The 14,536-nt window shown below is 43.1% G+C and overlaps 1 protein-coding gene across 6 annotated transcripts in view; it reads right to left on the bottom strand.

Annotated features, from left to right (window-relative positions):
- CABIN1 (calcineurin binding protein 1) overlaps positions 1-14,536 on the bottom strand; it is a 310,182-nt gene that overhangs the window by 21,933 nt on the left and 273,713 nt on the right. For all 6 annotated transcript variants that reach the window (XM_069757196.1, XM_069757237.1, XM_069757215.1 and 3 more), the window contains 2 exons: positions 5,902-6,065; positions 2,374-2,470 (listed from right to left, as the gene is read on the bottom strand). In XM_069757196.1, coding sequence (XP_069613297.1) covers positions 2,374-2,470; positions 5,902-6,065 — 261 coding nt within the window. The remainder of the gene's footprint in view (positions 1-2,373; positions 2,471-5,901; positions 6,066-14,536) is intronic.

Here is a 14,536-nt window from a genome sequence, read left to right as displayed (position 1 = left end):
CTATGATCAGACCATGTCCCTGTACGGTCAGACACAGACATTACACAGTACACAGCAGGGGCACATGTATAAGATTATATCAGCACAGGAATATTTTATTTAAACACATCTAATTGTGGAAATTATAATTATTCCATGATCTAGCGATTAAAATGAACTATTGTTCGTGGGAAAACCCCTTTAAAGTGAAGTTACCAATAAATACATTATATATATATATATATATATATATATATATATATATTTATATTTTAGAATCTTTAAATCATAAGATATAAAAGCAGATGCCGTGTTTATGGAGACCGCAAATGATGGTCAGTCTGCATTGCTTTATGGATAGCAAATGCCAGAGCACTTTAAGCAATTTTGAAAGCATTTCTAAGAAGAAAACCACAGGTAATTCCTATCAGTTTCCTCTCCTTTCTGTCCAATCAGTAGGAGTCTGATTGCTGTGACCCCACCAGCCACTAACATTTAGTAGTAGCAGTGTTGGAAAAGTGCAATGCCACGCCATCTTGTGTCAGCTGCTCTTCACTTTACCATGATGCCCGCACATACTGGTGGCTTATCATTAGGATTACACTATGTATTGAAAGCTGCTGCAGGACACATACATGGCTATTAGGTAGCCTCAATTCCAGGCGCTATCATGATGTGACCCTAAGGAGGACGAAAGTGCATTAATCTTGCAATTTTCACACTAGCCATTGGGGCTTTTTTACACCCATACTTCCTGTTACTTCAGGAAACAAGACATTTACATTAGCCGCAAAGAAGACTCTCCAATCCTTTGTATGGAAGCATCTAATGAGCGTGTGCAAAGGTCAGTGTGCAGGAACGGGAGAGCACGTTCCGCTGTACCATCGGTTGATCCTGTGTTATCAGCTGTATACACAGCTTATTGTAATTATTGTAATCCTGTCTCTGATAATATGTAGCCTAGCTGTAAACGCTTAATGAAAGGATAGAAAGTTTGGAACCCATTCAGCAAAACAATATCAAGAATTCTGGCATAAATTGCCCTGAAAAGTCGCAACATTTTTGCACAGCTTAGAGTTGCGCAAACATTTTGTGACTTTTGGTGTTTTTACGCCAATTTCACCCACAATATAAGTAGAGCTGGGACTTAATGAGGGCATGGCGGGGGCGTTATTCCTCAACTCATTTAATTCATGATAAGCGGTGGTGCTCTCTACGCCAGAAATCTGGACGCACGCCACTCGTCAGACGCTCCTTATTTATTAAGAGGCACGCGCAACTTAACGAATCAGGAACATCTGACTCCTACAAGACTCCTCATCAAGACCGGGGAGAAAATTGCTGATCTAGATGAATCAGGGCTTACGAGGCAAAAAAACAAACAATGGCCAGTGTGAAAATTGGATTTTTAAAAAAAAAATACAGATTGTGATATGAAAAAAAATAGAACATTGGCACAAATAAAGAAAAAAACTAAACACATGTAACACAAAAACCTGATTTAAACAATAAGGCTATGTGCACACGTTGCGGATTCCATTGCGGATTTTTCCGCGCGGATTCTGCACAATCCGCAGGTAAAATGACCTGCGTTTTACCTGCGGTTTTTCTGCGGATTTCACCTGCGTTTTTACACCTGCGGATTCCTATAAATGAATAGGTGTAAAACGCTGCGGAATCCGCACAAAGAATTGACATGCTGCGGAAAATAAACCACTGCGTTTCTGAGCGGTATTTTCCGCAGCATGTGCACTGCGAATTTGGTTTTTCATAGGTTTACATGGTACTGTACAACGCATGGAAAATTGCTGCAGATCCGCAGCCAAATCCGCAACGTGTGCACATACCCTAAGTAATTTTCTGATGATTGCCATCCTCTATGGCTCGGACATTAACTTAAGCTCTCCATACACAGACTAATTTTGGCTAAGCTAGCTTAGAACGATGACAGTAATGTGCATGGTTGCAGCGGCTGACTGATCTTTGAGTAAGCTGTTCATCAGACGTGCATGATTTTTGGACTGCCAATTTGCTGATAGTCGATTGTTCTATTGGAGTTAAAGCCACCAACCGACCGACCTGTCAGTCGGCAGCGTTCTCATAGAGAACACAGGTTGCTCTGCTGAAGAAGCAACCTGTCTATGGGAGTGTCGGCTGAGATGGCAGCTGGAAGAACAGCAGACGCATTCTTTGGCTGTCCGCCATCTAATGTGTATGGCCGGCTTTAGAGTTTAGACTTGTACAGCAAGAACTAGACGAAAGCCTTCTTCCTTCTGGAGGAGAGCCAATAAGCATACAATGATGTGACTAACAAATCTTGTCAGCAGAGCATAGGACTCCACATAGTGGACCAGAGACCAAGCAAAAAAAACTCCAGCACTTTCTCTTCCTTACCCCAGATAAGTCACTCAGCATGTCCTCCAACACTTTTACGGTAAGAACAAAAGCTCGCTGTGCCAGAACCTGTCGATCCACATCCCGCAAATACTTTCTGCAAACAAAAGAAGTTTTGCTGTGTGCGACATATACCATTTATATACAAGCGTTATATTTAGTAAATTACATACGTGAAGATGAATAACTGACATACAGTAGTGGCCAAAAATATTGACACCCCTGCAATTCTGTCAGATAATACTCAGTTTCTTCCTGAAAATGATTGCAATCACAAATTCTTTGTTGTTATTATCTTCCTTTAATTTGTCTTAAATGAAAAAACACAAAAAGAATTGTCCTAAAGCCAAATTGGATATAATTCCACACCAAACATAAAATAGGGGGTGGACAAAAGTATTGGCACTGTTCGAAAAATCATGTGATGCTTCTCTAATTTGTGTAATTAACAGCACCAGTAACTTACCTGTGGCACCTAACAGGTGTTGGCAATAACTAAATCACACTTGCAGCCAGTTGACATGGATTAAAGTTGACTGAACCTCTGCCCTGTGTCCTTGTGTGTACCACATTGAGCATGGAGAAAAGAAAGAAGACCAAAGAACTGTCTGAGGACTTGAGAAACCAAATTGTGAGGAAGCATGAGCAATCTCAAGGCAACAAGTCCATCTCCAAAGACCTGAATGTTCCTGCGTCTACCGTGCGCAGTGTCATCAAAAAGTTTAAAGCCCATGGCACTGTGGCTAACCTCCCTAGATGTGGACGGAAAAGAAAAATTGATAAGAGATTTCAACGCAAGATTGTGCGGATGTTGGATAAAGAACCTCAACTAACATCCAAACAAGTTCAAGCTGCCCTGCAGTCCGAGGGTACAACAGTGTCAACCCGTACTATCCGTTGGCGTCTGAATAAAAAGGGACTGTATGGTAGGAGACCCAGGAAGACCCCACTTCTTACCCCGAGACATAAAAAAAGCCAGGCTGGAGTTTGCCAAAACTTACCTGAAAAAGCCTAAAACGTTTTGGAAGAATGTTCTCTGGTCAGATGAGAAAAAAGTAGAGCTTTTTGGGCAAAGGCATCAACATAGAGTTTACAGGAGAAAAAAAGAGGCATTCAAAGAAAAGAACACGGTCACTACAGTCAAACATGGCGGAGTTTCCCTGATGTTTTGGGGTTGCTTTGCTGCCTCTGGCACTGGACTGCTTGACCGTGTGCATGACATTATGAAGTCTGAAGACTACTAACAAATTTTGCAGCATAATGTAGGGCCCAGTGTGAGAAAGCTGGGTCTCCCTCAGAGGTCATGGGTCTTCCAGCAGGACAATGACCCAAAACACACTTCAAAAAGCACTAGAAAGTGGTTTGAGAGAAAGCACTGGAGACTTCTAAGGTGGCCAGCAATGAGTCCTGACCTGAATCCCATAGAACACCTGTGGAGAGATCTAAAAATGGCAGTTTGGAGAAGGCACCCTTCAAATATCAGGGACCTGGAGCAGTTTGCCAATGAAGAATGGTCTAAAATTCCAGCAGAGCATTGTAAGAAACTCATTGATGGTTACCGGAAGCGGTTGGTCGCAGTTATTTTGGCTAAAGGTTGTGCAACCAAGTATTAGGCTGAGGGTGCCAATACTTTTGTCTGGCCCATTTTTGGAGTTTTGTGTGAAATGATCAATGTTTTGCTTTTTGCTTCATTCTCTTTTGTGTTTTTTCATTTAAGACAAATTAAATGAAGATAATAATACCAAAGAATTTGTGATTGCAATCATTTTCAGGAAGAAACTGAGTATTTATCTGACAGAATTGCAGGGGTGTCAATACTTTTGGCCACAACTGTATGACATGTTGACACCACTACTTCATACAATTTCATACTTAGTGATCACTAGTGATGTAAAAATTAATATCCGATTGTGGAAACGTCTTTGCCAGGATTCATTAACACAGATTGCACAGGAATCATAATTTCATTTATTATGACTTCATATACTCCCAGCTTCTAGACCAGACTTATGAGTTGTACAATGTAAGGAAAGGGAGCCTAATCTGAAGGCTAGATTTACACATCTGTATTGTTTGGTCCTTATATAGACTACAATTACAAGCCAGGCTGCGGGTCTCCTGACATTAAACCTCATTCAGACATCTGTTTATTTCACGTTACAGAAAAAAAGGGTCAATTAACATCAGTGTTTTTGATCCGAGTTTCCCCAGCTTCTCTGTGAAAAATGGACCGAACTCGGAAGGCATTCGAGTGCTGTTCATTTTTTCAAGGACGTATAGACGGATATGTCTCCGCGGTTTTCGTGGACCATTTGGTCAGACAAACAAAACAGCCAAGTGAACAGCCTTACAGACTATCATAGGTACAAGCTCTATCCATGAAAATTACAGATGGCACTCGTACATGAATAACAGACAAATAAATGAGCCCTAACAGCCTGATAAACACTTATGAGCTGTTCAGGTTAAGACACCCGCAGTTTTTGCTGGGAATTGTGGTCACAAAGATGTGAATGTAGTCAAACACTGGACTTATTACTGGGCTGTTTTGCTGTAATTTCTGGTAAAACACCATCTTCTGAGCTCTGATGGTTTTATCTATCAATGATGAGCTGCGGTGTCGTCCTCAATATTCATGAAAACTTTCAAGAACATGATTAATAAACAACTTTCTTTCTTTGCAGTGTTAGCAAAAAGCAGTGGGCGGGCCATCCAGTGCTCCAGCTAGTCTCACCCCAGATTGATAAGTTTTCTGCCTCTGCATCAGCAAGTTACCAATAAAAGATGAGTGAGACTAGCCGGAGCTAATGAGAGGACCAGCAGAGCTGCAGTGTTCATACAAAGAGCAGTACGACTCCCGTGAAGGTGGGTGACCAGTTCATTAAACATCGCTCTCTATAAGGGTTGCAAAATAATCACAGAAGAGGCAGATTTCATTTTTTGACATTAGAACAGTCTAGTTCAAGTTTATTAAAGGACCTGCAGCTTTTAATAACTTTGGTACAAACTTATTATTATTTTTTTTTTTAAACCCAGTAACTCCCAATAGAGCAAAAAAGGTGCTCAATACTTCCACCTACACAACCTGGAAGACAGTGAAGAGTTTAATGTAGAAGAGCTATGGTTCAATAGCAGCTGGAAATTTAAGCAGAAATTCCACTCCGTGAAAGCACTGGGTTAAAAAAACAAGATGCAGCTGATTGCATCTGGGAACATTTCCCGACCATAATGATAAGCTTTAAAAGGGGAAATTATAAAACCAAGATTCATTTTGGTGAGCTCAATATTTTAGGGGCGTTTTATAAAAACTACACTTAATATTGTACGCAGCACAAATATGAGTACCAAAGTAAGACATCAGGCTCACTTAGACCCTTCCTGTCTATTTTAACCTTTACTACAGTGCGCACCATGGAGTGAACAACATAATGTGGTATACGTATATGTTAAGCATCTGGAATAAAACTGATGAGTGTGCACGTCTGAATGGGGAAAATGTGTCTGATTAACAGTGAGACCGGTACTTACTTCCCCTGATCAGGGGTCCTCTGTAGCATACACGAGATCTTCAGCAGCGTGTTAGAGTCTTTAAGTTGAGCCAAAACGTGCAAAAGTAGAACAATGGAACGGTTCATATGAGAAGCGAAGCTGCCCGGGCGATCTATCTCATCCACTGGTATCCGCCAGATTCCCTAAAAGTCAAAGAAGTCAGGTGGTTAGATAAATATGTTATGTATCTGGTATACAGGCAATAGCAGAATTCTGTAGTGGATAAAACTATAGTAGAGGTCCCTAAAGTCACGATTTAAAAATCCAAAGTCTTAAAGCTAGAAGCCAGGTTTTGCCAAGTCCCATGTGACTGACATGCAGACATTTGCAGAGTACCCAAGGCCCAGGAGAAAACACCAGAAGATGCAATAACTGTGTACAGGGAGAAATACAGAACTTGTCCTTTCAGTTCATGTCATATGGATTGCGCACAAGTAAACCCTTTCAGTGCTGGAGAATAAATGATAAACATTTATTGCGGTCCAGAAATACGGTCAGCTCATCCTCTCTCATTGAATGCTGCAGCTCTCCACTGTCTACTTGAGCCCCGTATATAGCGCATTATCTAGCTGGCTCTCCTGATCGTTTGCGGGTTAGTTAGATTGTGCCTAATTAGTAAGCCACCCAAACATCTTGATCGAGCTGGCGTGGGAGGAAGGGGTGTGGGAGGAGGGAGAGGGAGACAATGGGGGATAAAAGACTAGCGTTTACTTATAATTCTCACTCTATATTTATGCAGCACCAGATGCAAGGGTGCTACGTCTACACAACAAAATAGGAATCGGAGGGCTAACAACCAAGTCTGCAGAAGTAGAGGAAAAGACAAGTCAGAGTCGCCATTTGCTGAGACGTTTAGTTAGTCATGTTAAAAAAAAAAAAAAAACCAAGAAGATTAATTTCAGAACCTTTGCCACCCTTAATGTCACCCATAAACTGTACAGATCCTTTCAGAGACTGAAATAATTTTGAGGTGAAAGTAAAAATAACAAAATTAAAATAATGTAGTTGCGTAAGTGTGGACGCCCTCATAAAATTGGGGAAGTGGTTGTGTTCAGTATTAGCCAATTACATTTGTACTCATGCTAAATAGTAGTCTGTACACAATTGTCATCATTTACAGTGATTCTGATTAACCTCTAATAAAGTTTAGCTGTTCTAGTAGGATTTTCCTGACATTTTCTTATTGCATTTTACAGCAAAAGCCAAGGTCCATGTGGAGACATGGGGGTCAGTGGGTGCTCTTGTCCACTGTCCTGGCTCACTTTAGAAAGACCGCATGGACAAGGGCTCATCCCACTAAACGCCCGCATTCCTTTCCCGTGGGCAGAATACTACCCACACAACACAGGGTGAGGGTAAAACCGTGTGGCAATAATTTATTTAACCACCTCAGATAATAGCATATAGAACAGACCCAGCAAGTACACAAGATGGTGCAAAAGCCAGAGTCTCACCCTACCGCTGGCTCACCGGGATTAGAGCTGCGACTTCAGGCCATCCAGGGCATACTACCCCAACCTGTAACACCCCACTTTTGGAGGGCACCCACAGATAGCTGCATGCTTAGGAAGCTGACCGAGTGCAGTGAGGTATGTGGCCAGGTGACCCGATGGTCAATGGAGCACATCTCTATTCCTCCAGCTGGGCCTGTGGTCACTTAAGGTGGCATCCTGTAGAGTCTCTTAAATCTGTATTCCTCCGGTTGGAGACATGGTTCCCTGCCTGCTGTTTTGTAGAATTTCAAATCTGCATTTTTCTTGTTGAAGCCACGGGGTTCCCTGGATTCTGTGCTGTAGAGTCTCTCTGCAGAAGGTTAGATGTGCCTTTTTATACACACATCTGTCCTCCAGGTCATCCTCCACAGGTCAGGGGAAAGGTGGCATGAGGTCAACTCTCGTTGTTTGAGTTTAATCAATCTGCATAGCCTGTGCTTCAATGTTTGCAGGTCAACAAGCTGCATGGACTGATATAATGGGTACATATTAGCAAACATCGATTGTTCAATGACCCTGCGTCTCTGTCCTCCAAAGATAGCAGCACAATAAGCTGAAACAAACATCAATTCAAGAGTCAACATTCAGGATCATATGAACAATGTCTCTGGTCTCCTGATCTACTGAATAACATGTCTGGCATAATTAAGAATAAATGTGGTGTCTTCACATACCGTAAACTGCTTACAACACAGCAATGGGATTTCAGTGTTGAGTTATCAGTCAGGAGAAGGGTAGAAGGAAATTTCCAATATTAGATAAACCATGGAACACTGAAAATGAATGTTATCAAGAAGTGGCTTAAATTTGGCCCAACAATGACATTAACTAGAACTGGACGTCCCTCACAATTTATGAAAAGACAAGTAGAAAATTGGTCTGAGAGGCTACCAAAAGGGCTACAGCAACATTAAAGGAGCTGCAGGAATTTCTGACAATACTGGTTGTATACTGCATGTGACTATAATCTCTTCTATTCTTCACGTCTGGCTTGTGGGATAGTGTGGCAAGACGAAAGCCTTTTCTTACGAAAAAAAAACAAACATCCAAAGGAGGATAAGTTTTGTCAAAACCTACATCAAAATCTGCCAAAAGCACGAGGGAAAACATGGTATGGTCTGAGGAGACCAAGGTTGAGCTTTCTGGCTATAAATCCAAAAGGTATGTTTGGCACAAATCCAGCACTTCGCATCACCAAAAGAACACCATACCACAGTGAAGAATGGAAGCAGCATTTGTTCTGGGGCTGTTTTTTGGCAGCTGGAAACTGGGATTTTAGTCACTATGGAGGAAATTATAAACAGTTTTACATATTACATTATTATTAAGTATATAAGGGGACAATACAAATATCTCGCTGAGGATCTGTTTATACCAAGGAAGGTAACGGGCACAAGGGGGCATTCTTTGCGTCTGGAGGAGAGAAGGTTTTTCCACCAACATGGAAGAGGATTCTTTACTGTTAGGGCAGTGAGAATCTGGAATTGCTTGCCTGAGGAGGTGGTGATGGCGAACTCAGTCGAGGGGTTCAAGAGAGGCCTGGATGTCTTCCTGGAGCAGAACAATATTGTATCATACAATTATTAGGTTCTGTAGAAGGATGTAGATCTGGGGATTTATTATGATGGAATATAGGCTGAACTGGATGGACAAATGTCTTTTTTCGGCCTTACTAACTATGTTACTATGTATTCCATTTTGCGACAAAAGCTTCGGTCCTCTGATAAAAAGCTGAAGATGAATTTCACTTTTAAAGCACAACAACCCAATACATTCCTCTAAATCAACAAAAGAATGGCCCAGCCAGAGCCTAGACCTGATTACAATTGAAAATCTTTGGGTTGACCTGAAAAGGGCTGTACACATGAGATGTCCTCATTATCTGACAGATTTGGAGTGTCACTGCAAGGAAGAAAGAAGGCAAAGATTGCCAATTCTAGAAGTACCATGCTTATAAACCAGGGCTGTGGAGTCTGAGTCAGAGCCCATGTTGGTGGAGTCGGAGTCATGGACATTCAGGAGTTGGAGGTTTAGCTTAACGACTCTACAGCCCTGTTATAAACTCTTACCCAAGTCTGAATATTGTCAGAAATTTACAAAGTACTAAATTATTTGAATTCTTTATATTATATACTATATATAGCCACTAATACATTACATAAGCATCATCTACTTCCCAGTGGTCACCTTCAGCCTTATTGACAGAACCTGAATTCTTGAGAAACGCCTAGCAGTGATGTAGATACCGTAAGTTTAGTAACACAAGCAGATGTGATGTGACTGGACGGTAATGATGAAGCTAGAAAGCTCTTTCTATGATGTTGGAGCAGTCCTATGCTTTCTATCCCTGCACTTCATAGAATGAAGGTACAGTTACAGAGACAGCAAAGAGTAAGCAGTGTTACCTGCTGTTTCATGGCCAGCTTCAGCAGGAGTAAAACAAAGCAGAGGAGATGTCAGGTTCTGCATGACTTCCTGTATTAATGAATTATGTTACTACCAGCCACCGTGACGAGGCAGGAATGAAAACATTCCTCGTGCACTCGTTTTACCAGAATAGGAGAACTTACACTATGTTGCTTTCGGATGCTGCTTTGTTCTCTAAAGATCATCTAGGAATTTAACATACCCACCTATAGCCTACAGGACGGTCATGTCTTCTCTAGTGCCTTTGTTTGGCTACTTGCTAGAAAGTTCTACAAGATGAAATCTGTTGCATGTATTTCCAGCTGCATACAAATTCCTTTCTGCTGTCGAAATACTGACATTTCTGGGGAAAAAAAAAAATCACTTCTGCACAATCCTCTACCCTCGCAGTTAATCTGTACAGGCCATGTAACTATTGGGGGAATCCATCCTTCTCACACACTAAATCCGAGTATGAGAACCCGGCCAGCACAGTGCTCGGCTACCTGCGCAATCTTACACTGGAAATGTACACGACTGGCGAGGAGCTGCGCACACCAGTGGGGGAAAGGAGGAGGATGCGATGGACAGGATTTGGAATAGGTTTGGCTTTTGCCTGCTGACTGACTTGAAAGGCATCGGTTCCAGACTTTAGGGAGCTAAGAGAGTCCAATGCTGCTGAATAATTCATTCTTTTCCTGTGTCTGCGCCCGCAGAGAAAACCAAACAGCAAACACAGGAACACAGCCAGCCCTGCTACTAGGGAGGGAAAGGGGGAGAGAGAGATAAACAGTTACAGCATGAAGACATGAGAACCAGAGAGTCACGCTAGAGAAAGGAGCAGTGAGGAAACAACAAAAACAGGAAAATATCAATGTATGCGGCAACAAAAGGGAAAAGTCCACCTTCCTAATCCGATTACTCCCCCCAACCCTCACTTCCTGCAGTTAGGGGGGTGAAGGCTGAGCCTGTCATTACACAACTTTGCTAAGTCTTAGAAGAGCCATTTATAGAGCAGGGGGGAAAGTCATGCAACCAAATGAGGAGAAAGCCCCCTACACACATCCACACTCACAGGCAGCACCTCATGGAACCAGGCACTTTATTCACATTCTGACCCAGTCCTGAACTTTGGGAAGTGGCACCATAAAGGATATCTAACAAACCTTATATTTACAGAAATTGGAATTCCACACCGTTATTCATATACCTACTGTAGCATATATAATACCATATGCAAAAGATGCACGGAGTGACCCACTTACTGATAGGTGTCATTTTCCTTAGCGATTATGCACAGGCAATAACACACAGCATCAATATCTGTAATGAAGAAAAGAGGGGGGAGGCAAGAAGAAGCAGTAACTCACCATCACAGTACAGAAAGGCCCCTCCAGACGCACATCCCTCCCAATGACTTCAGGCTACTCTGGCAGCTCAGGCCTGGCACAGCCTAGGAAGCAGCACTGACAGGCTGTATCTTGCACAGCCTTCCGCTTCACACCCACGCACTCCCCTCTTCCCTCCTGACCCTGCACTAGTCCAGCTTTAGTGTGTGTGGATCTGTGTGTATGTGAGCTTCCTTAGCACCACCCAGAGCCTGGGGCAACCAATAACGCACAGCCAGTGTATCCTCCCACATGAACACCCACGCACCCAGCCACAGAGCTAATGCACCTAGCAAGCTGTGTACATACATGCTGTGTATACAAACAAGCCTCTGTATATGCTGCACGCCTGACACTACATATGCCCATGGCATGCTGGGCACACACGCTGCCTATGTATACAGCTGGACAAGTGCTCTCCATGTATATGATGGATGCACACAGCTTGTTAGGGGCATTAACTCAGTGACTGTGTATGTAGCAAGCAGGGAGTATGATTTGTAAAGTACGCAGCAATATAAGAATAGTGCATGCAAACATCAGACTACATAATGTAAGCACAAGTAGGCAAATCAACCATAATCGTATCGGAATGTAAGAGATACAACCCAAGTCATACAGGCAACATGTGACCATTATCTGACATTACAGGGTCATACATGTCCTATAATGCTTGCTGGCTGGCATATTGGCTATTATCCGGGGGCCTCCATCAGCTGTTTGTAACAATCATTTCTTAGCAAAAATCTAATTTTCATTATCTAACCAAAAACAATAATTGATGGGTTGTAATGGGCAACAATATCAGGGCCAAAACTGGGCTAACCATTACTTCATCCCTATGCTCATTAGGCAAACAATCATTGCCCAAAACTAATCCATATGATCACCAGGCACCCAAATATTACCCAAATTAGTCCATATCATCACCAGGCATTCAAACATTACCAAAACTAGTCTGCATGATCACCAGGCACCCAAATATTACCCCAAACTAATCCATATGATCACCGAGCACCCTAATATTACCCAAACTAGTCCATATGATCACCAGGCACCCAATGTTTACCCAAAACTAATCCATATGATCACCGGGCACTCAAACATTACGCAAACTAGTCCGCATGATCACCAGGCATCCAAATATTACCTAAACTAGTCCATATGATCACCGTGCACTCAAACATTACGCACACTAGTCCGTATGATCACCAGGCCCCCAAATATTACCCAAAACTAATCCATATGATCACCGGGCACTCAAACATTACGCAAACTAGTCTGTATGATCACCAGACACCCAAATATTACCCAAAACTAATCCATATGATCACTGGGCACTATGCAATGGAGAAAAGGTGAACTGATGGACTCTACATGCCTGGTTCCCACCGTGAAGCATAGAGGAGGTGTGATGGTGTGGGGGTGCTTTGCTGGTGACACTGTTGGGGATTTATTCAAAATTGAAGGCATACTGAACCAGCATGGCTACCACAGCATCTTGCAGTGGCATGCTATTCCATCTGGTTTGCGTTTAGTTGGACCATCGTTTATTTTTCAACAGGGCAATGATCCCAAACACACCTCCAGGCTGTGTAAGGGCTATTTGACCAAGAAGGAGAGTGATCGAGTGCTACGCCAGATGACATGGCCTCCACGGTCACCAGACCTGAATCCAATCGAGATGGTTTGGGGTGAACTGGACCGCGAAGTGAAGGCAAAAGGGCCAACAAGTGCTAAGCATCTCTGGAAACTCCTTCAACATTGTTGGAAGACCATTTCCGGTGACTACCTCTTGGAGCTCATCCAGAGAATGCCAAGAGTGTGCAAAGCAGTCATGAAAGCAAAAGGTGGCTACATTAAAGAACCGAGAATATAAGACATATTTTCAGTTGTTTCACACTTTTTTGTTAAAGGGAACCTGTCACCCCGAAAATCGCGGGTGAGGTAATCCCACCGGCATCAGGGGCTTATCTGCAGCATTCTGTAATGCTGTAGATAAGCCCCCGATGTTACCTGAAAAAGGAGAAAAAGACGTTAGATTATACTCACCCAGGGGCGGTCCCGCTGCTGGTCAGGTCGGATGGGCGTCTCCGGTCCGCTCCGGCGCCTCCTATCTTCTTTCCATGACGTCCTTTTCTGATCTTCAGCCACGGCTCTGGCGCAGGCGTACTTTGCCCTGCCCTCTTGAAGGCAGACAAAGTACTGCAGTGCGCAGGCGCCGGGCCTCTGACCTTTCCGGCGCCTGCGCACTGCAGTACTATCCTCTGCCCTCAAGAGGGCAGAGCAAAGTACGCCTGCGCCAGAGCCGTGGCTGAAGATCAGAAGAGGACGTCATGGAAAGAAGATGGGAGGCGCCGCAGCGGACCGGAGATGCCCATCCGACCTGACCAGCAGCGGGACCGCCCCTGGGTGAGTATAATCTAACGTCTTTTTCTCCTTTTTCAGGTAACATCGGGGGCTTATCTACAGCATTACAGAATGCTGCAGATAAGCCCCTGATGCCGGTGGGATTACCTCACCCGTGATTTTCGGGGTGACGGGTTCCCTTTAACTATATAATTCCACATGTGTTAATTCATAGTTTTGATGCCTTCAGTGTGAATTTACAATTTTCATAGTCATGAACATGAACAGCAGAAAAATCTTTAAATGAGAAGGTGTGTCCAAACTTTTGGTCTGTACTGTATATTGTACAGCCACATAGTATATAGCACAGCCCACAAAATAAATAGCACAGCTCAAGCAGTATATAACACAGCCACGTGGTATATTGCCCAGCCACGTAATATATTACACAGCCACGTAGTATAGAGCACAGCCCACGTAGTATATAGCACAGAGTAGTATATAACACAGCCCACGCGGTATATAATACAGCCCATGCAGTATATAACACAGCCCACGTAATATATAGCACAGCCCACGTAGTATATAGCAATGTGGGCACCATATCCCTGTTAAAATAAAGAATTAAAATAAAAAATAGTTATATACTTACCTTCCAGCGGCCCCCGGATCCAGGCGAGGCGTTCAGCGACACTCCGGCCCCAAGAATGCATTGCGGTCTCGTAAGTTGTTAACGTAGCGGTCTTGCGAAACCGCTACGTCATCAGCCCGAAGCATCGCGATGAGCGGGAAAGGCGCCGGAAGGCGAGTATATAATGATTTGTTATTTTTTTTAACATTAGATCTTTTTACTATTGATGCTGCATAGGCACCATCAATAGAAAAAGTTGGTCACACAGGGTTAGTAGCAGCGTTAACGGAGTGCGTTACACCGCGGCATAACGCAGTGTAATGCAGCCATTAACCCTGTGTGAGCGC

Source organism: Ranitomeya imitator, chromosome 1 (assembly GCF_032444005.1).
Source record: "Ranitomeya imitator isolate aRanImi1 chromosome 1, aRanImi1.pri, whole genome shotgun sequence".
In the NCBI taxonomy this organism is placed as follows: domain Eukaryota; kingdom Metazoa; phylum Chordata; class Amphibia; order Anura; family Dendrobatidae; genus Ranitomeya; species Ranitomeya imitator.
Note: the sequence above shows the minus strand (reverse complement) of the source record. Positions and strands in the feature narration are given on the sequence as shown.